At 37.7% G+C, this 16,947-nt stretch overlaps 1 protein-coding gene across 3 annotated transcripts in view; it reads right to left on the bottom strand.

Moving 5' to 3' along the window:
- The window catches only part of ORC5 (origin recognition complex subunit 5), a 72,835-nt gene that overhangs the window by 33,153 nt on the left and 22,735 nt on the right, over window positions 1-16,947 (bottom strand). For all 3 annotated transcript variants that reach the window (XM_084510523.1, XM_084510525.1, XM_084510524.1), the window contains exons 11-13: window positions 16,133-16,245; window positions 13,133-13,180; window positions 3,236-3,346 (exon numbers count right to left, since the gene is read on the bottom strand). In XM_084510523.1, the coding sequence (XP_084366649.1) occupies window positions 3,236-3,346; window positions 13,133-13,180; window positions 16,133-16,245 (272 nt within the window). The remainder of the gene's footprint in view (window positions 1-3,235; window positions 3,347-13,132; window positions 13,181-16,132; window positions 16,246-16,947) is intronic.

The raw sequence follows: 16,947 nt of genomic DNA, 5'->3' as shown, positions 1-16,947 counted from the left end.
CATTTCGTGTTTTTTAATATTTAATCTTTTAAAATATTTTAACTACATCCTTGACCTACCCATACATCCAACAAGAGCATCACCTGTGCAAGTTCTGTCCCATGCACACATGATGTGGGTAATATCATCTTCAACCTATTAAATTGTCACACAAAAGTGTATCTGAAGAAAAACATTTGAAAGATATTCTCTGAAATGACTACAGAAATCAATAGCAATTTAACTTCCCTTATTTTTTGGTTAGAAAACAAGCAAATTCAAATAAAGTTGGTGACATCTAACAGTAACACACAATGTGTTAAAAACAGAATCGCGACAAATTCATGAATGAAAACACGAATGAAACAATGAATAATCTGGAGGAGAAGGAGCACTGAAAATTTCAAGTGAATATAGAGACCTATATTCACATATATACTGACATCAATAGTCTAAAAATCTCACCTTAACAATTCCTCACTAAATGTGTGAAAATGTTATCTTAAAAAAAAAAAAAAAAAGGCACAAAAATTGAAAAATTTTCCATTTTTAAAGTGGTAACAAATAATTTTTACTTGCAGAAGTGGAAATTTGCATTTTTTATCCTGGTGCTGCTTCTCCTGTACTAATTAGTGAGGGAAAAAATGAGCAAGTCAAATTTTTTCTTATTTAACCCAATTACAGCAGGAAATATTTATATCAACTGCAAAGATCACAATTCTAAGCCACACATTAACTTTTCATTTGAAAAAAGCATGAGGCCATTTTAACTACTAATTAATGTTAAAAGGCAGAAGTTGGATTAAGATTCAAATATTCTGTTGAAATTTTTTAGTAAAAATGAAGCATTTTTAATAAAACGTGGCATTATTTTTTTTTTTTTTTTTTTTTTTACTGCTTATTAGCAGGAAAGCTTCATTTTGAAAAGCTAATAACCAGAATTTTTGTATGAATAGAAATTATGTAAAAACAAGAAGGATTAAGAAACATCAAGAAATCAGGAGCATGGCAGATCTTAAAGCAGCTGCCAGTCCTTCTTGAATCTTGACTGAGATGGCAAATCAACTTTAAAGCTGAGACATGCTATTTTCCAACAGTACATGAGGAGAATTAGTAAGTATTTAGTTTATGCACGGCCTTTTAGTCTCAAAAACAAAAAAAAAAGGCACAAAATTTAAAAAGAGCACAAAAAAGAGCTGAATCAGTTAAAAAGCCTAATAGTGGATTTACATTTTAAACTTCTGGAGAATTTCAAAAATGATTTCTGTATTTGATACAGAAACAAGAAAATAAAATCTTGTATATAACAGCAAAATATATTGATACTGGAAGGATAGTACAACTCATATATTTAAATTATTTGGAAATTATTTACAGAACAGCAGCAAAAATCAGTGGAATATATATTGTTTTCAAATATTCAAGAAAAAGTGCTGTTAAATATTATGCCTACATTAAGCTACTTCTGAAATCTATTTTAAATTCTACTTTATGTTATTTGACATTAGACATTATGAATTTTTAATTGATTTAGCACAAACAATGGTTTTAGAACAGGAAAAAAAAAAAAAAACAAGTAATCTACAATATTTTATTATGATAGAAATAAATTTAATTTCAATTTGTTTGCCCTAACCTGGCTACAGTTTAATACAACCTTCCTATTACATCTTCACAGTTTAATCTGCATATACCCAGAAGAATAAAGACGTATAATTATTCTTTGATAACGCTGCCATCTAGCGTACACTCTAAGTCAGCATGAAGCATTTGTTTTAAATTTTCATTCTGCAATTATGTGTACAGGGACAGGAGAGGGAATTACATGCCAAGCACAAACTGCACATCCCCTAGCATTTAACTGTGAGTTAGAATAATGACATTTCTTTTCTCATTCGGATTGCATGTTAAATATACAGACGTATTAATTTTTGACAATATACCATAAAATAACACTAACACATTCAGATGATTTTGATAACCAAAGATAAGGTAACTTACATGCAATACCCTGCATGTAAATTTTACTATTTATTGTTCCCAGTCGATATCGTTTCCTTTCATATTCCCTGCATAAACCACACACCCAAACTGAAATTCTCTCCTTGAAATTTAAATGTTTTTATTAACAGATTTTGAGGCTGATGTCTAATAATTTTGCAGGCCTTATATCATTAATAACCTTTAACTAAAGAAGTGAGAAAAAACATTACATGAAAATGTAGCTGCCTACTGCATTACCTAGAGTCCTATTTACAACAGATACTCACATACTAATGATTATTTAAATACAGTACTATACTTTACTAGGTCCTGTATTTCTTGATTCTACAAATATGGGAGATGAATTTTGCCAACTTAAATGTGTGTGAACACTGATGATTAAAATAGTAGCAAACTTATTTAGATATCTTGAACATATTTCCCAGAATTTTACATGAAAACAGACATCAGATTTAAGTAATCCTTAATTAAATTTGAGCCTTAACAAGCAGAGGTAGAAAATATTTTTATAAATAAAAGTTAACCACAAATGGAAAGCAAGAAAGCAATAGAAAGGGAGATCTAAAGCAGACAAAAGATCTAAGAACCAAGTTGACAGTAGGAAACTATTTATGCTGAACTGGTACTTGCACTTGATAAACCCAGAGCTTTGAGAACCCTAGGTTTACCTCATTTCACTCAACACTACAGTTACACTGCCATCTAGTGAAATGTGATACCGATTCTCCTCTGCAAGACAGTTAAATTTGGTCCAAATAAAAAAATATCATCCTGAAGATACATATATCACAGCAAACACCTTTCACCTTCAAATACCTTATTCATCCCTCTGCTTTCTCTTGAGTACTACACTTCTATAAGATGCATTAGGTGACCAATTTTGTACATAGGGTAATGAACATTTGTATACTTAAATTGAAATGTAATGTAAGTAAGCTAACAGACTTCAATGAGAATCCAAACTAATCAACACAGATCATATTCCACGATCAAGAAAAATGTTAGCTATTTGAAGGTTTCAGACCATTACACAGATAAAACCACAAATTCATAGCTACTAATACAGATAAATATTACCCCCAGCCTTTGACAACATAATGATGTGTTTTTTCATTATATTTCATTAGAACGGTGACTTAAAAAAAAAAAACACAAAAAAAAAACACAAAAAAAACTCCACACACCAATGAAAAACCTCTTCCAAAATTCAACACCATATAAAGGAAATAAAAGCAAGTATGTACATACTCACCTGGGAAAATATATTTGCGGTTGGAGCAACTCTGTTGTCCACAATACTATACAATATCGCCAACAATCTGTCCAGGGGAAATGGCTTTGGTCCAAGGAGGTGATTGCTGGTCTGCAAAATAAACAAGCATTTTTAATCCTATAGATCCTTCCTGGAGTACCACAAGATGTTATTCCTATATCATTTCATTCTCTGAGGAGGCACTATAATTCACAGGAGCCTTTGCATGTATTATGGAAAATGTTGAATACATGTTTATCAATCAATACAAATATACAGACATAGGGCTCTATTTAACATGGTAAGAGTTCAAACTGCACAATAAATGGGAACATTCTTGAGCTTTACCAGAGGATCTAATGCCAAATTTCTTGTCATTGGATTTATAGATTTACTCATCCTATTAAATTACTGTGTCCAATCTAAGGATTAAAGAGGAAAGACTAGATTTTATGACACTCTCAAGGTGCAAATTTTCTTCAGTTTATCAACAGGAATACGTGTTAAGACTTCTTAAAAGCTCACAATTTCTAGCTAGTGAAAAAATGTAAAGGTTTAGGTTTATTCTATTGTCTAGTGTCTCTAATCCATAATCACCTACAAAGAATCGCACCTAACAGCAGATTCTAAAAATAAAACCAAGCATCTTTTAAGTATATTCTTGTGTGATTTCTCTACAGAAGACAAATGTTTTACTAGCATTTGCATTTTGAAAAAGTATATAATGAAAATAGTTTGCTTAAGAATCACCTTATCTGCTTTGACTCATTTTAGCTGAAGAGACAGGAAGAGAAGACTAGTTTCTATGTGTTCTGATGGTAGTTATATAAGGTTCTTATAAACTCTAGCTGGAAATCAGAAATCCTCATACTGTAAAACAAAATAGGCTACATTACATTAATTTCACATCAGACATAATAGTACGTGAGGTGCTTTACTACTAATTCTAATCGTATTTTTGTCAAAAACAAAAAATATTGGTTAAATGACTTTATAGAAAAAGCAGCAGGTGCAGAACAAGAGTTCCTTGTCTTGAATGCCTTATTATACTTCTTTGATAGACAGACTTGTCATCGAGAACATAACGGTACATACAATACTTGACAGATTAGGTCTCTTCCAGTTTAACTGAGCTCACCTGATTTCCCACTATCAAGTCTGATCTCGTTTTCATGGGTTTGAATCATAGCTTCTACTTTAGTTCCTTTCAGTAAAGGAAAGTAATGGGTAGTCACAAGGGCATTACAATTGCTTGCCCTATGTTCCACCTAAAGCTTGCTCCTTCTAAAGGAAGTGAGATTAGCTGCAGGATCAGGAAATGCACTTGTTCCTCTGAATACTATGCTGAAATCACTGGTACAATTTTGCTATAAACAAGTGTCAGAAGACTGAAGTTATTTAAGATTTCCTAAAAGTAAGAACCTATCTAAAAATCAATAATAGTCACAGATTTTTAACCTAATGGATTCAGAATCACCATCAGTACAGTAACAGTGGCGATAGCAAGTATGTGCAGGGATGTAAGGAAAAGAAACCTCATTGCTATTAACATAAAAGAGTTAAGGCTAACAACATAATAAGTTCACATATGAAAAATACAGCTAGAGCAAGAGATTCTGTAATGCTTACTGATAATTAAAGGAACAGAGGAGGGCATTCTGCTGCCAGAAGGTAGAGTTTAGGATGAATATTTACTCATTTTAAAATCTTCTTTGAAAGAGTCAGTGACCAAGTAAACCCTATGGAAACAACCACAAATTCTTATAGAAACCGTAGTAGACCATAATTAAGTTATTCAGGATCTATCGGAAAGAAAAAATAGCAAAGTTTTAAAACTTGGTTTTCCCTTTTCTCTGCTCCACGTGGAGTACTTCTTTTAATCTATACCAACAGACCATGCAGCAGTGCTATGAAAATACAGAATAAATAATTTCTTCTTGAGTTCCACCCCATTCATACTAACCTACAGAATCACAGAATGGCTGAGGATGCAAGGCACCTGTGGTACATTAACTATTCTTTTTTTCTTTTTTTTTAAATGCTACTTTTAAAATATATATGTTTGTCTAATTTCAACATTTTAGTATTTATTTTTCTTTATACCACAATGAAATGGGTAACAAACAGGAGGAGCTGGAAGCCATCGTGCGGCAGGCAGGCTACGACTTGGTTGCCATCACGGAGACGTGGTGGGACCAGTCTCATGACTGGAGTGCTGCAATGCCTGGCTATAAGCTCTATAGAAGGGACAGGCAGCATAGAAGGGGTGGTGGTGTGGCTCTCTATATTAGAGAGTCTTTAGAGGTTGTAGAACTCGAGGTTGGGAATGACAAGGTCGAGTCCCTTTGGGTTAGGATCGGCAGGGACAACAAGGCTAGTGTCCTGGTCGGGGTCTGCTATAGACCGCCGAACCAGGATGAGGAGACGGATGAGGAATTCTACAGGCAGCTGACAGAGGTTGCAAAATCATCAGCTCTTGTACTCGTGGGGGACTTCAACTTCCCTGACATATCCTGGAAGCACAACACAGCCCTTAGAAAGCAGTCTAGGAGGTTTCTGGAGAGCGTGGAAGATAGCTTCCTGACGCAGCTGGTTAGTGAACCTACCAGGGGTGGTGCCCCGCTAGACCTTCTCTTCACAAACAGAGAAGGACTGGTGGAGGACGTGATTGTCGGGAGCTGTCTTGGGCAGAGTGACCACGCAATGGTGGAGTTCACTATTCTTGGCGAGGCCAGGAAGGGGACCAGTAAAACCGCTGTATTGGACTTTCGGAGGGCTGACTTTGAGCTGCTCAGGACACTGGTTGGTGGAGTCCCTTGGGAGGCGGTTCTGAAGGGCAGAGGGGTCCAGGAAGGCTGGGCGCTCTTCAAGAGGGAAGTCTTAATGGCGCAGGAACGGTCTGTCCCCACGTGCCCAAAGACGAGCTGGCGGGGAAGAAGACCGGCCTGGCTCAATAGAGAATTGTGGCTTGATCTTAGGAGGAAAAAGAGGGTTTATAAGCTTTGGAAAAGTGGGCAGGCCACTAAGGAGGACTTTAAAGAAGTAGCGAGGCTGTGCAGGGACAAAATTAGGAAGCCCAAAGCTCATCTGGAGCTCAATCTGGCTACTGCCGTTAAAGATAACAAAAAACGTTTCTATAAATACATCAACACAAAAAGGAGGACTAAGGAGAATCTCCATCCTTTACTGGATGCGGGGGGAAACTTAGTTACAAGAGATGAGGAAAAGGCGGAGGTGCTCAATGCCTTCTTTGCCTCAGTCTTTAGCGGCAATACCGGATGTTCTCTGGATACCCAGTACCCTGAGCTGGTGGAAGGGGATGGGGAGCAGGATGTGGCCCTCATTATCCATGAAGAACTGGTTGGTGACCTGCTACGGCACTTAGATGTGCACAAGTCGATGGGGCCGGATGGGATCCACCCAAGGGTACTGAGGGAACTGGCGGAGGAGCTGGCCAAGCCACTATCCATCATTTATCAGCAGTCCTGGCTATCAGGGGAGGTCCCAATCGACTGGCGGCTAGCAAACATGACGCCCATCTACAAGAAGGGCCGGAGGGCAGACCCGGGAAACTACAGGCCTGTCAGTTTGACCTCAGTGCCAGGGAAGCTCATGGAGCAGATCCTCCTGAGAGTCATCACGCAACACTTGCAGGGGAAGCAGGCGATCAGGCCCAGTCAGCATGGCTTTATGAAAGGCAGGTCCTGCTTGATGAACCTGATCTCCTTCTATGACAGAGTGACGTGCTGGGTGGATGAGGGAAAGGCTGTGGATGTGGTCTACCTTGACTTCAGCAAGGCTTTTGACACCGTCTCCCACAGCATTCTCCTCAAGAAACTGGCTGCTCGTGGCTTGGACTGGCGCACGCTTCGTTGGGTTAGAAACTGGCTGGATAGCCGGGCCCAAAGAGTCGTGGTGAATGGAGCCAAGTCCAGTTGGAGGCCAGTCACTAGTGGCGTCCCCCAGGGCTCGGTGCTGGGGCCGGTCCTCTTTAATATCTTCATCGATGATCTGGACGAGGGCATCGAGTGCACCCTCAGTAAGTTCGCAGATGACACCAAGTTAGGTGCGTGTGTCGATCTGCTTGAGGGTAGGAAAGCTCTGCAGGAGGATCTGGATAGGCTGCACCGATGGGCTGAGGTCAACTGCATGAAGTTCAACAAGGCCAAGTGCCGGGTCCTGCACCTGGGGCGCAATAACCCCAAGCAGAGCTACAGGTTGGGAGAGGAATGGTTGGAGAGCTGCCAGGCAGAGAAGGACCTGGGAGTGATGGTGGATAGTCGGCTGAATATGAGCCAGCAGTGTGCTCAGGTGGCCAAGAAGGCCAACGGCATCCTGGCTTGTATCAGGAACAGCGTGACCAGCAGGGCTAGGGAGGTGATCGTCCCCCTGTACTCAGCTCTGGTGAGGCCGCACCTCGAGTACTGTGTTCAGTTTTGGGCCCCTCGCTACAAGAAGGACATCGAGGTGCTTGAGCGGGTGCAGAGAAGGGCGACGAAGCTGGTGAGGGGCCTGGAGAACAAGTCCTACGAGGAGCGGCTGAGGGAGCTGGGCTTGTTCAGCCTGGAGAAGAGGAGGCTCAGGGGTGACCTTATCGCTCTCTATAGGTACCTCAAGGGAGGCTGTAGCGAGGTGGGGGTTGGTCTGTTCTCCCACGTGCCTGGTGACAGGACGAGGGGGAATGGGCTTAAGTTGAGCCAGGGGAGTTTTAGGTTAGATGTTAGGAAGAACTTCTTCACTGAAAGGGTTGTGAGGCACTGGAACAGGCTGCCCAGGGAAGTGGTGGAGTCACCATCCCTGGAAGTCTTCAAAAGACGCTTAGATGTAGAGCTTAGGGATATGGTTTAGTGGAGGGCTGTTAGTGTTAGGTTGGACTCGATGACCTTGAGGTCTCTTCCAACCTAGAAAATTCTGTGATTCTGTGATTCTGTGAAACTATTACCATTTTGTTACCAAAACCAAAGAAAACATTTTTTGTTCAGGAAATTAGAAACAGTAAGTTGAACTGTTTTACCTAGGAAATGCCTTTACTACTCTAATTTCTTAGTGTACACTATGTCCTCAAGACACTTATCCATAAGATAATTCCAGTTGGATGGGGCCTTGGGAGGTCTTGATTCAAACCCCTCCTGCTCAGAGCAGGGGCAGCTTTGGGGTATGGCCAGGTTAATCAGGACTTCACTAGTCCCATTTTGAAAGCCTTAAAGGACACAGACTGCACAACCTCTCCAGAAAACCAGTCTCACTTCACTGTCCTCATACGGAAAAATGTTTTCCTTATACCTAGTACAAATACCTTGTTTCAGGTTATGCCAAATGTTTCTTGTTTCCCTTGCCATTCACTGCTGTGTTGTATTTTCTGGATGTTCTCCTTGCAGCCTGCTTTCAAGTCCCCTTCTCCAACTTGAAGGACCATACTTTCCTCAGCCTCTCCTCACAGAGCAAGTGCTCCAGCCCCTGAACTTGCTCCAGTTTGTCTTGTACTGGAGTGGGCAAAACCAGACAAAGGATTTTAGATACGGCCCACAGAGTGCTGAGTGTCCAGAGTATATCCACCATTCTCCACTCTGCTATTTTCACTCTCTCCACTTTGCCATTCAGCTTCCATTCTTGTTGTGTGCGGTGATTTATTCTTACTGGCAAAGCAGCCAGGATTAAAGAGGAATTTCAAGCGATAGCTTGCTTAAAAATGCTTCTAGAAAAGGACACCTCAAATATACCACCAGCACTTCCAGGGCATTAGCTATCAGGAAAACACAGCCACTCAAAAAGAAAACAAAAAAGCATTTCCAATGCATGTTTTAGCTTTTGAAATCCAGGAGGTGTCCCCAAAGCTATCTCTGGGCTAACAAAGAAAGCAGTAAGACAAACCACCAAAACTTTACTTGAAACCATATAGACAGATAAGACTAATTCACTTGAACAAAGCACCCTGAGTCAGGATGCAGGCATGGTTGAAGTTACAAACCGCACAATCCCCTCCCCCTTATGCTCCTAAACATGGCAGTTCTGTGAAGCACATTCTGCAGTATCAACAAGAAATGTCATACAAGAATTAAAATGCGTACACTTCTCCAACTATCTAGCAGGCACAACCAGCATGTAGTAATTCCTGAAGCTGCATTTAGTATACAGTTGCTTCACCAGATTTTTTGCTCTTAGTATTATCAGCTCTCTGCTTTGACACAATTACCTTTTGTATTTTCAGATTTAAAAAACCTGCTTCTGAAAAAGTCAGAGTTAGATAAAAATTAAATGTTTCTTCTAGAAGCTACACTTTATTAGAATTCTGTGGCAGCAATAAATTCCTGTAGGAGTAGGAATGGTTCAGAAATTCCTCCAAACAGAACACAGTGAAGAATTAGATTTGTAAAAATCTTCTGCAAGATGCTAAGGTAAATTACTGCATAAAATAGTACTTACAAAAATCCCAGGGAACCCTTGTATCACTTCACAACAAAGATACTTTCCACATTCAGAAAAGCTCTTCAAGAAGTATTACAGCAATGAAATCTCATCAGTTCTGTCTGCCCTCTCTTCTTTTCATCTTTGGCAATACAGTTGCCTAATTTTTAAAAAGGCTTTCCTATAGATTCCACCATGTGTTACTTGTGCAGTTTCACGCTCCCACTGTTTAACTGAACTAAGCCTTTCACAGATCTATAACTCCAAGCCACATATTCATACTCCAAAATATCACGAACAAAAATGAATCAAAAGTATTCCCTAAAAAGTAGAAGCTTAACCCAAACTAAATTACCTGCACAGAAAGGTGAAAGTCCTTAACCTCAGTTGGCTGAATTGTCAACCTTTTTATCATATACTTAAAAATGGAACTACACTTCTCACTTTTCTGAGCAGGAAGTATTTCTGAATTATATATGATTTTATATATTATATAAGTACTATACAAGTGTTACACAAGTATCTTGGGCTGTAAGATAGGAATTCTGATAAAAAAAAAAAAAAAAAAAAACAAATCCTAGTTTAAAGTTAAGGTAGAAAAACAATAGACAAATTCTTCACCAAAAAAACACCAATACACCTGATCTTCTGCCAGACTGACACCTGTAAAAGCACAGTCCTGTGAAAGTAGCTTCAACAGGAAGATCTCTCACCTGTCACTGAACTGGAAAAACATTGTTACATACCAGCCATCAAAAAAAATAAAATAAAAATCTGCTGTTACCTGCAACAAGGGAAAGGTATTTTTTCCCCTCATGGGGAATTCACAAGATTTACTTTTTCTAATCAGAAAGTACAGCCTCTAGACTGAACAAAGAGTTAAAAATCAAGAAAGATTTCCAGCCTGGCTGTACTTAAACTTTTAATGAAGGATTTATCTCATCTATTAGCTTCCTGCCAAGTATGTATGTACAGCCAAACTGGTTTCCTAAGCTCCTACTATAACCAGTAGAAATCTAATCAATTTAGTTTATGGTGCCATTCATCTGACTGAACATAGAACCTACTTTAGCATGAGATGAATCACACTTCCACCACTGCCCACATCGACTAGCTCTGCACTGTCTATGGAGGGATAGTTTAGGTGCAGCACCCACTTAGGGTTTGGTGAATTTGATCTGTAAATCTGCCTTTAGACAAGTTTCTCTGTGCAAAAGTTTGTTAGCACCCGCACAGTTAGTATGACAGATACAAGCAAATGAGCATTTACTTGTAGCACTGCATATGTAGTTCTTTATTCATGTATTTCAATTCTCTTCACTGTGAAGTCATAGTACCAAAATATACAAGATTATACGTCTGTGTGAATGTGTCTCTGTGCAACATTTATAAAAGTTTGAGGACAGTAAAAGGAACATACATCTAGAAGATCCCTGTGGGACCTGCAATCCTGTTCTCCATTATCACAGGTATGATGTCTCAACATTTTTCAAAAACAGACTGTCCTCTGACCTAATCACATTTTCTGCCATCATCTGTTATGGTGAAAGGGTCCTTACCTGTCAACTACAAAGAGACACAAACAGAACCAGTGCTCTTCCAAGTCCTCCTGAAATGCTACCAAGTTCTGTCCTGTTGGTTAATCCCTATGATGCATTCCTGTTTCTTGCACATTAATGCAGTTTAATTAAGTTTAAAATAACAGAGTCAACTCAACAGCTACTTTCTGTTAAGTACATTTGATTTACTGGGATTACAAAGTAATAATTCTCTTCGAAGTAATAATAATTTTTAATACAAGGGGTGCAAGAATTAGATCATCTGTCGTCTTTGAAGTCTGATCTTTTTGACTTAATCTTGTTTATACCCTCATTTACCTTTCTTTCCTCAGGTTTACATGAGAATGTAAATAGACTACAGGGCACAGACTGTGTCTGCGTATTCTGATGCCAAAGGAACATTAATAAAATGAAAATTAATTCATCATTAATGCAAGCGCTTCTGAGCTCTAAGAAGTAAATTCAGATACAAGTGCATTTAAACAATTATACAAGAGAACAAGCTCTGCAGTATAGTTCAGGTGTATTTAATGTACAACTACACAAGAGAACAAGCTCTATGGTACAGTTAAGGTGATCATGACCTCAGTATTCCTTCAGTAAAACTCTATTTTCCCCTTTCTTTTAAATTCCTAGCTGTCCCCATCTCCTTAGTTGTTACCATCTCAGCATCCAAGTTGGAAATCCTGTTGCTGAGACAGAATAAAACAAAACACTTTCCCTGCAGAGGCTGCAGGAAGAACATCTTGGTCTAAGATACAGTAATTATTCCTCCTACCCCTCTCCTGAAAGTGATTTATCAACTAATTAAGATGTGGTTGTATTTCAAGAAGATAATAATCCTTAAATTAATTAAATGCTCTAAAAGTCCTCTGAAGTCAACGTGCCAGAGAAAAGACACACAAGGTGTACACGTGCAAGATGGGTATTCAAAGACTTAAGAATTCTTAAATATACATAAATATCTACGACACATGATTTAACTTTACTTCAACACATGCTTTCACATGTATAAATTGCACCCCTACAGAAACAGGAAAACTTAAAAATTAAAAAAAAAGTCTTTGGATAGCCAAGGACTCTGGTCTCCCACAGGGGCAGAAAGAGGCTACAGGCAGCTTCAGAAACGTGATTATTAAGCTAAGAAAGTTCCAAATTTTTCACCCAAACTCCACATAGCATAGAGAAGAAAAGGATGTAACAATAGCTTCTGCACAGATTTAGTGCTGTCTGCACTGCTCTTGATTTGGGGATTTGTCTAAAAAGAACACTTTACAAGTGCTCAAGTTTGACTTTTCGTTTTTATATTACATTTATAAAAACGCATACAGGTACTTGCTTTCTTAGTACATCATGGCTCTCTCAGTAAAGACTAGTTATTTAACTAAACTAAATAAGCTTAACTAAATAACTAAACATCATCGATTTAAGTACAGTAATTACCTACAAGAAAAGTTTAGTTAATAGTCTGAAGGAATAATGACTTTTTTTATTCTTTCTACCTAAACAACAGAGAGGAGTGCAAAGTCCCCAAGCCTCAACACATAGATTTAAGCCCTTCTATCTTACTGCATCACTAGGAATTAAAGTGACTTGATTTTCAGAACCGCTAATCATCAATTACTCTAATATCCTTTAGAACAATTCTGCTACTTGGCTCCTCCACGTATAATGCCCTTTAAATACCTTTATTGAGTACATTTAGTTATACATAAAACTATGGAGGACAAATTTTTGCTCCAGTGGATTCCAATGAAATAAAAACTTGTGCATCGTAATTTATATCATATAAAACAAATACACCTCTAAGTTATGTTAGGCAACACTTGTTCCTACAGCAAAGGATATGAGGTAAAACAAAATATAAAAGCAGCAGTACAGCAGAAAGAAAATCTTTGTTCCCAAACTCAGCATGGAAAGATAACATACATACCTTCTCATGTTTCTTCATAAAGTTGGTCTTCTTGATTTTCCCATGATGCTGTAAAAAAAAAAAAAAAAAAAAGAGAAAAAATATGATATGCAGATTTTCTATTTCTTCTACAGCAATGACAGAATCAAAAGAGTAAACAAAAAGTTGTGCACTACGTATGGTAGCATGCTAGTCTGGTTCAGCTTCTGTATTACACCTCTCCTGTGTTACTCAGTAACCGTTCTTACCAGAAGCCCTAAAAAAATCACACTTGCCTTACCATTTGCTTCATCATGTCCCCAGGTGGTACAAAAACAATACACTAATATTTGTGGGTGAAATGCATTTTTTTTTTCCTGATCTAACCTAGGACTGGTGAGAAGGGTAAATGAAAATTTATTTTTAATGTTACTTTATATGCTACCTCCCCCCTCCAGCCCTCAATCATCTCATGAAAAGGCAGATTTAAACTTTCCTAGAAAGAGAAAAATGAAAAATGATGGCCTTTTCATTGCCTACTTCATTTTTAAAATACATTCATTTTAATTTCCATCTTTTATTTCCTCCATTTTAGAATTCCGTTGGCATGCAAGCTAGCAGAATGAAAACCAGGAAGTAAATTGATACAATACAAGAGAGTTCAAGGCAGAGAAGCAAAAGGACAAACAGAAAATATAACAGAGGGGAAAAAAAGAATCAGAAAACAATTTAAAAGGAGCACCCTTAAATGAAAGGCTGCCCAAAGATAATACAAAGTGTTCTTGGATGAAATGTGAGAGCAAAACAAAGACAAATATAGTAAACAAGATGTTATAAAATGGATGGGTAAAAAAAAAAAAAAAAAAAAAGAGAGAGAAACAGGGCAATAAAGGATGACATGGATAAATGTTGTAAAGTTAGTGAAGACTTGCAGTTACAGTTCTTTAACATATTTAAGCACTACTTCCCAAATATCACCTGAGAAGTTTATCTACTAGTCTTACCTATTACCTTGATAAGTATGAGTAAGTATACCTTACTAGAATACCCAATCAATCAGGAAAAAGATGTCTCCATTTTTTTTTTTTCATTTTAGTGTTTAAAATCTCGTACTTCCTATTTATAGACCTCAGCACTTGTTCATGTCAAGAGAAAAATACTGGCTCATCCAAATAATACATATCACATTTTGCTTATAAAAAAAGAAATTACCACGCCTTTAACAAGGGCTGCTGTGATAACAGAGAGATGTCAGAGAAAAGTGATCAAGCCTGAGGTTACATGGCATGCCAGTGAAGGATCACATCATACAATTCATTCATTTTAAAAGTTATGCTGGGATCTCCATATGGTACACCTAAGTTATACCACAGGTGTTTCAAACCAACTGAGCAGGTACCCTGTGCAAGGACAACAAAACATGAAACTCAAAGCTGATTTTCAGTTAATTTTTAGTCCTGTTTTCTATTAAATCGATAAAATAATCTGTTTAGATTGCTTTTTTTTTTTTACAGGATATTTTAAAAAACAACTTACTTTTCATTTAATCTGCACACAGCTTTTGAATCTTCACAATACTAATGCCATCCTTGCCAATTACTACTTCACTGCTTTATCATGCTGTTATTATTCCAGACTGCAATAAATCATAACTCTGTCTTTAGCTGCCATATATCCTAGCACCTATACAAGCAGAGCAGGTTAGCAGCTCAATGACCATCCTTTTGTTTGCATCCCTTTTGCTTTCTGGCAGTCCTTAATTAACTACTCCAGAAGATATGTTTCTGTAATCTACTTGCAATCTCATTACAACCCTGACACAAAACCCTATTCTATTTTCACAGCCTGCATGACTCAAGAACACTCAACTTGAAGACTTCCCCTGAAGTGTTATTTGTTGCACTTTGAGATGCAGCTATTTCTGAACTTTGCCTCAGCACCTGATGAAGTGCTAATTGCTATCAGATGATACATGTGGCAGGAACAGTCGCTTCTCCTGTTTTACCAATTCTTGGGAAAAATACTTAATATCAGTGCTTGAAATGCCTACACAGTCCCCACTTCAAAAACTTTAGAAGTTCACGTTGCATTTGCTGTACACAAATGTACATAAGTTCAGGAGAGTTCATTTGCAAGAGTGGAAACCAACTTCAGAGATGCTAAAAAAGGAGATGGGAAAAATTAAATTGAGAATGTTTTTCAGTGAACACAAGCAAGCAAGATGCAGCACTTTTGATAACACGCTTCACTTAACTTGTAGGCTTTCCTGTCTGAGTTCCAAGGCTGATGTGAAAAAATCTGGCCAAAAACATTTGTTTAGCAAACACATCTCTTACCAAGAAATTGCTTGGAAAGAATAAAAGTTGCCCATAAGGAAAATTTGTCAATCAGCACTTATTACAAGTAATCCTCCACTCTTCTAAAGAAAGGACCAGACAGAAAGGTGAAACATCTACAGCTTTCACTGTAGGATCAGACCAGAAGCATGAAATTTATTTATACTAATAAGCAAAACATGCATTTACAAGTTTTCTTCGAGGAAAAAAAAAAAAAAGCATATCCTTAAAGAAAAATCTCTCTTTTTATTTTATTCACTCACCCCATCTGCCATGAATACCATATATTTATATATAGACACATATTGATATGTACTGTATTAATGCCTAAAACCCTGCAGTTGGTAAAAATGCTTAAAAAAACAACTGCTCACCTTTCTGAGATAAATCTTCAAGCCTATATTTTGTCAAAAGAAAATTTTATAATTTACTTATTAACAGAAAATGAAGTTTGGCCCATGAGCTGTATCAACTTACAAATAGAAAGCACAACACTTGTACTATATCGGTGTTACACATTTTGAGATAAAAGGACACTTGTCCTTTAAGCATTAAGTGATTGTTATCAACGATGATGTGATCCACCAAAAAACTTTGGATGAACTACACACAGAAAGATAGCTGAAAAGGAACAGTTAAAGAATTTTAAACCAGGAGAACCACTACAAAGGAACACAATATACAGCACAGAAAAAAAATCCATTACCTTAAGAAAGAACCTCTTATCTGTCCTAACAGGATTGTAGGAGGCAAGGTATGCAGCAATTAGAAGAAATTTGGAGTAATAAGGAAGTTCCACATGGGCATGTGCAGAAAGTCCTACAAAATAAACAATCGAGAGCAAGTTTTAGCCATGCATACACCTCTATAGACACGTTTCAATAATGTAGACTCTACATTCTCTTCCTTCTCTCCAGCTCTACTCCTGTATGAGTACTCATACTCATGAGTACGGCTTCTTCTTCGGACAAACTTGTTATCAGAGATAAAAATCAGTGGAGGGCAAGGAGTGGTGGCATGAAGCTAAACACCATGCACACTCTTAACTCTTCATGGACTTTTGCCTGAAGCTATATCAAAGCCATCAGCAATTCAAAAACCACTGAAGTGCCATCTCCCTAAAAAAAAAAAAAAAAAAAAAAAAAAGGATACTTTCATTTAAAGTAACTTTAACTGTAAACAGGGCAGATGAATAGACATTTAAATACAATTGCAAAGCCTTTCTCCAAGACTGTTCCAGACTCAGCCAGACACAGCTCAGCAAGGACCTCAGCTTTCATGATGGAGAACAAACCAGTGCTGCATTTCTAAGCAACAGTTCAACATCCTACAGTTTCTAGCCGCTGTTTCATTTCCTTCAAAAAGTACAATGTTCTTACAATTTCAAACTTGATCCAGCTGAACTTGTGTGCTACATCAATATTTCACTAATATAAAAATCTCATGTATTACAAGCACAGTACTATACAGTCTACTGAGTATTTCCCCTTCCCTTGTTTTATTTACTTCGTAATTTTTCCT

The sequence above is a fragment of the Aythya ferina genome, assembly GCF_964211825.1.
Source record: "Aythya ferina genome assembly, chromosome: 1".
Lineage (NCBI taxonomy): Eukaryota > Metazoa > Chordata > Aves > Anseriformes > Anatidae > Aythya > Aythya ferina.
This window is presented reverse-complemented; position numbering and strand designations above follow the sequence as displayed.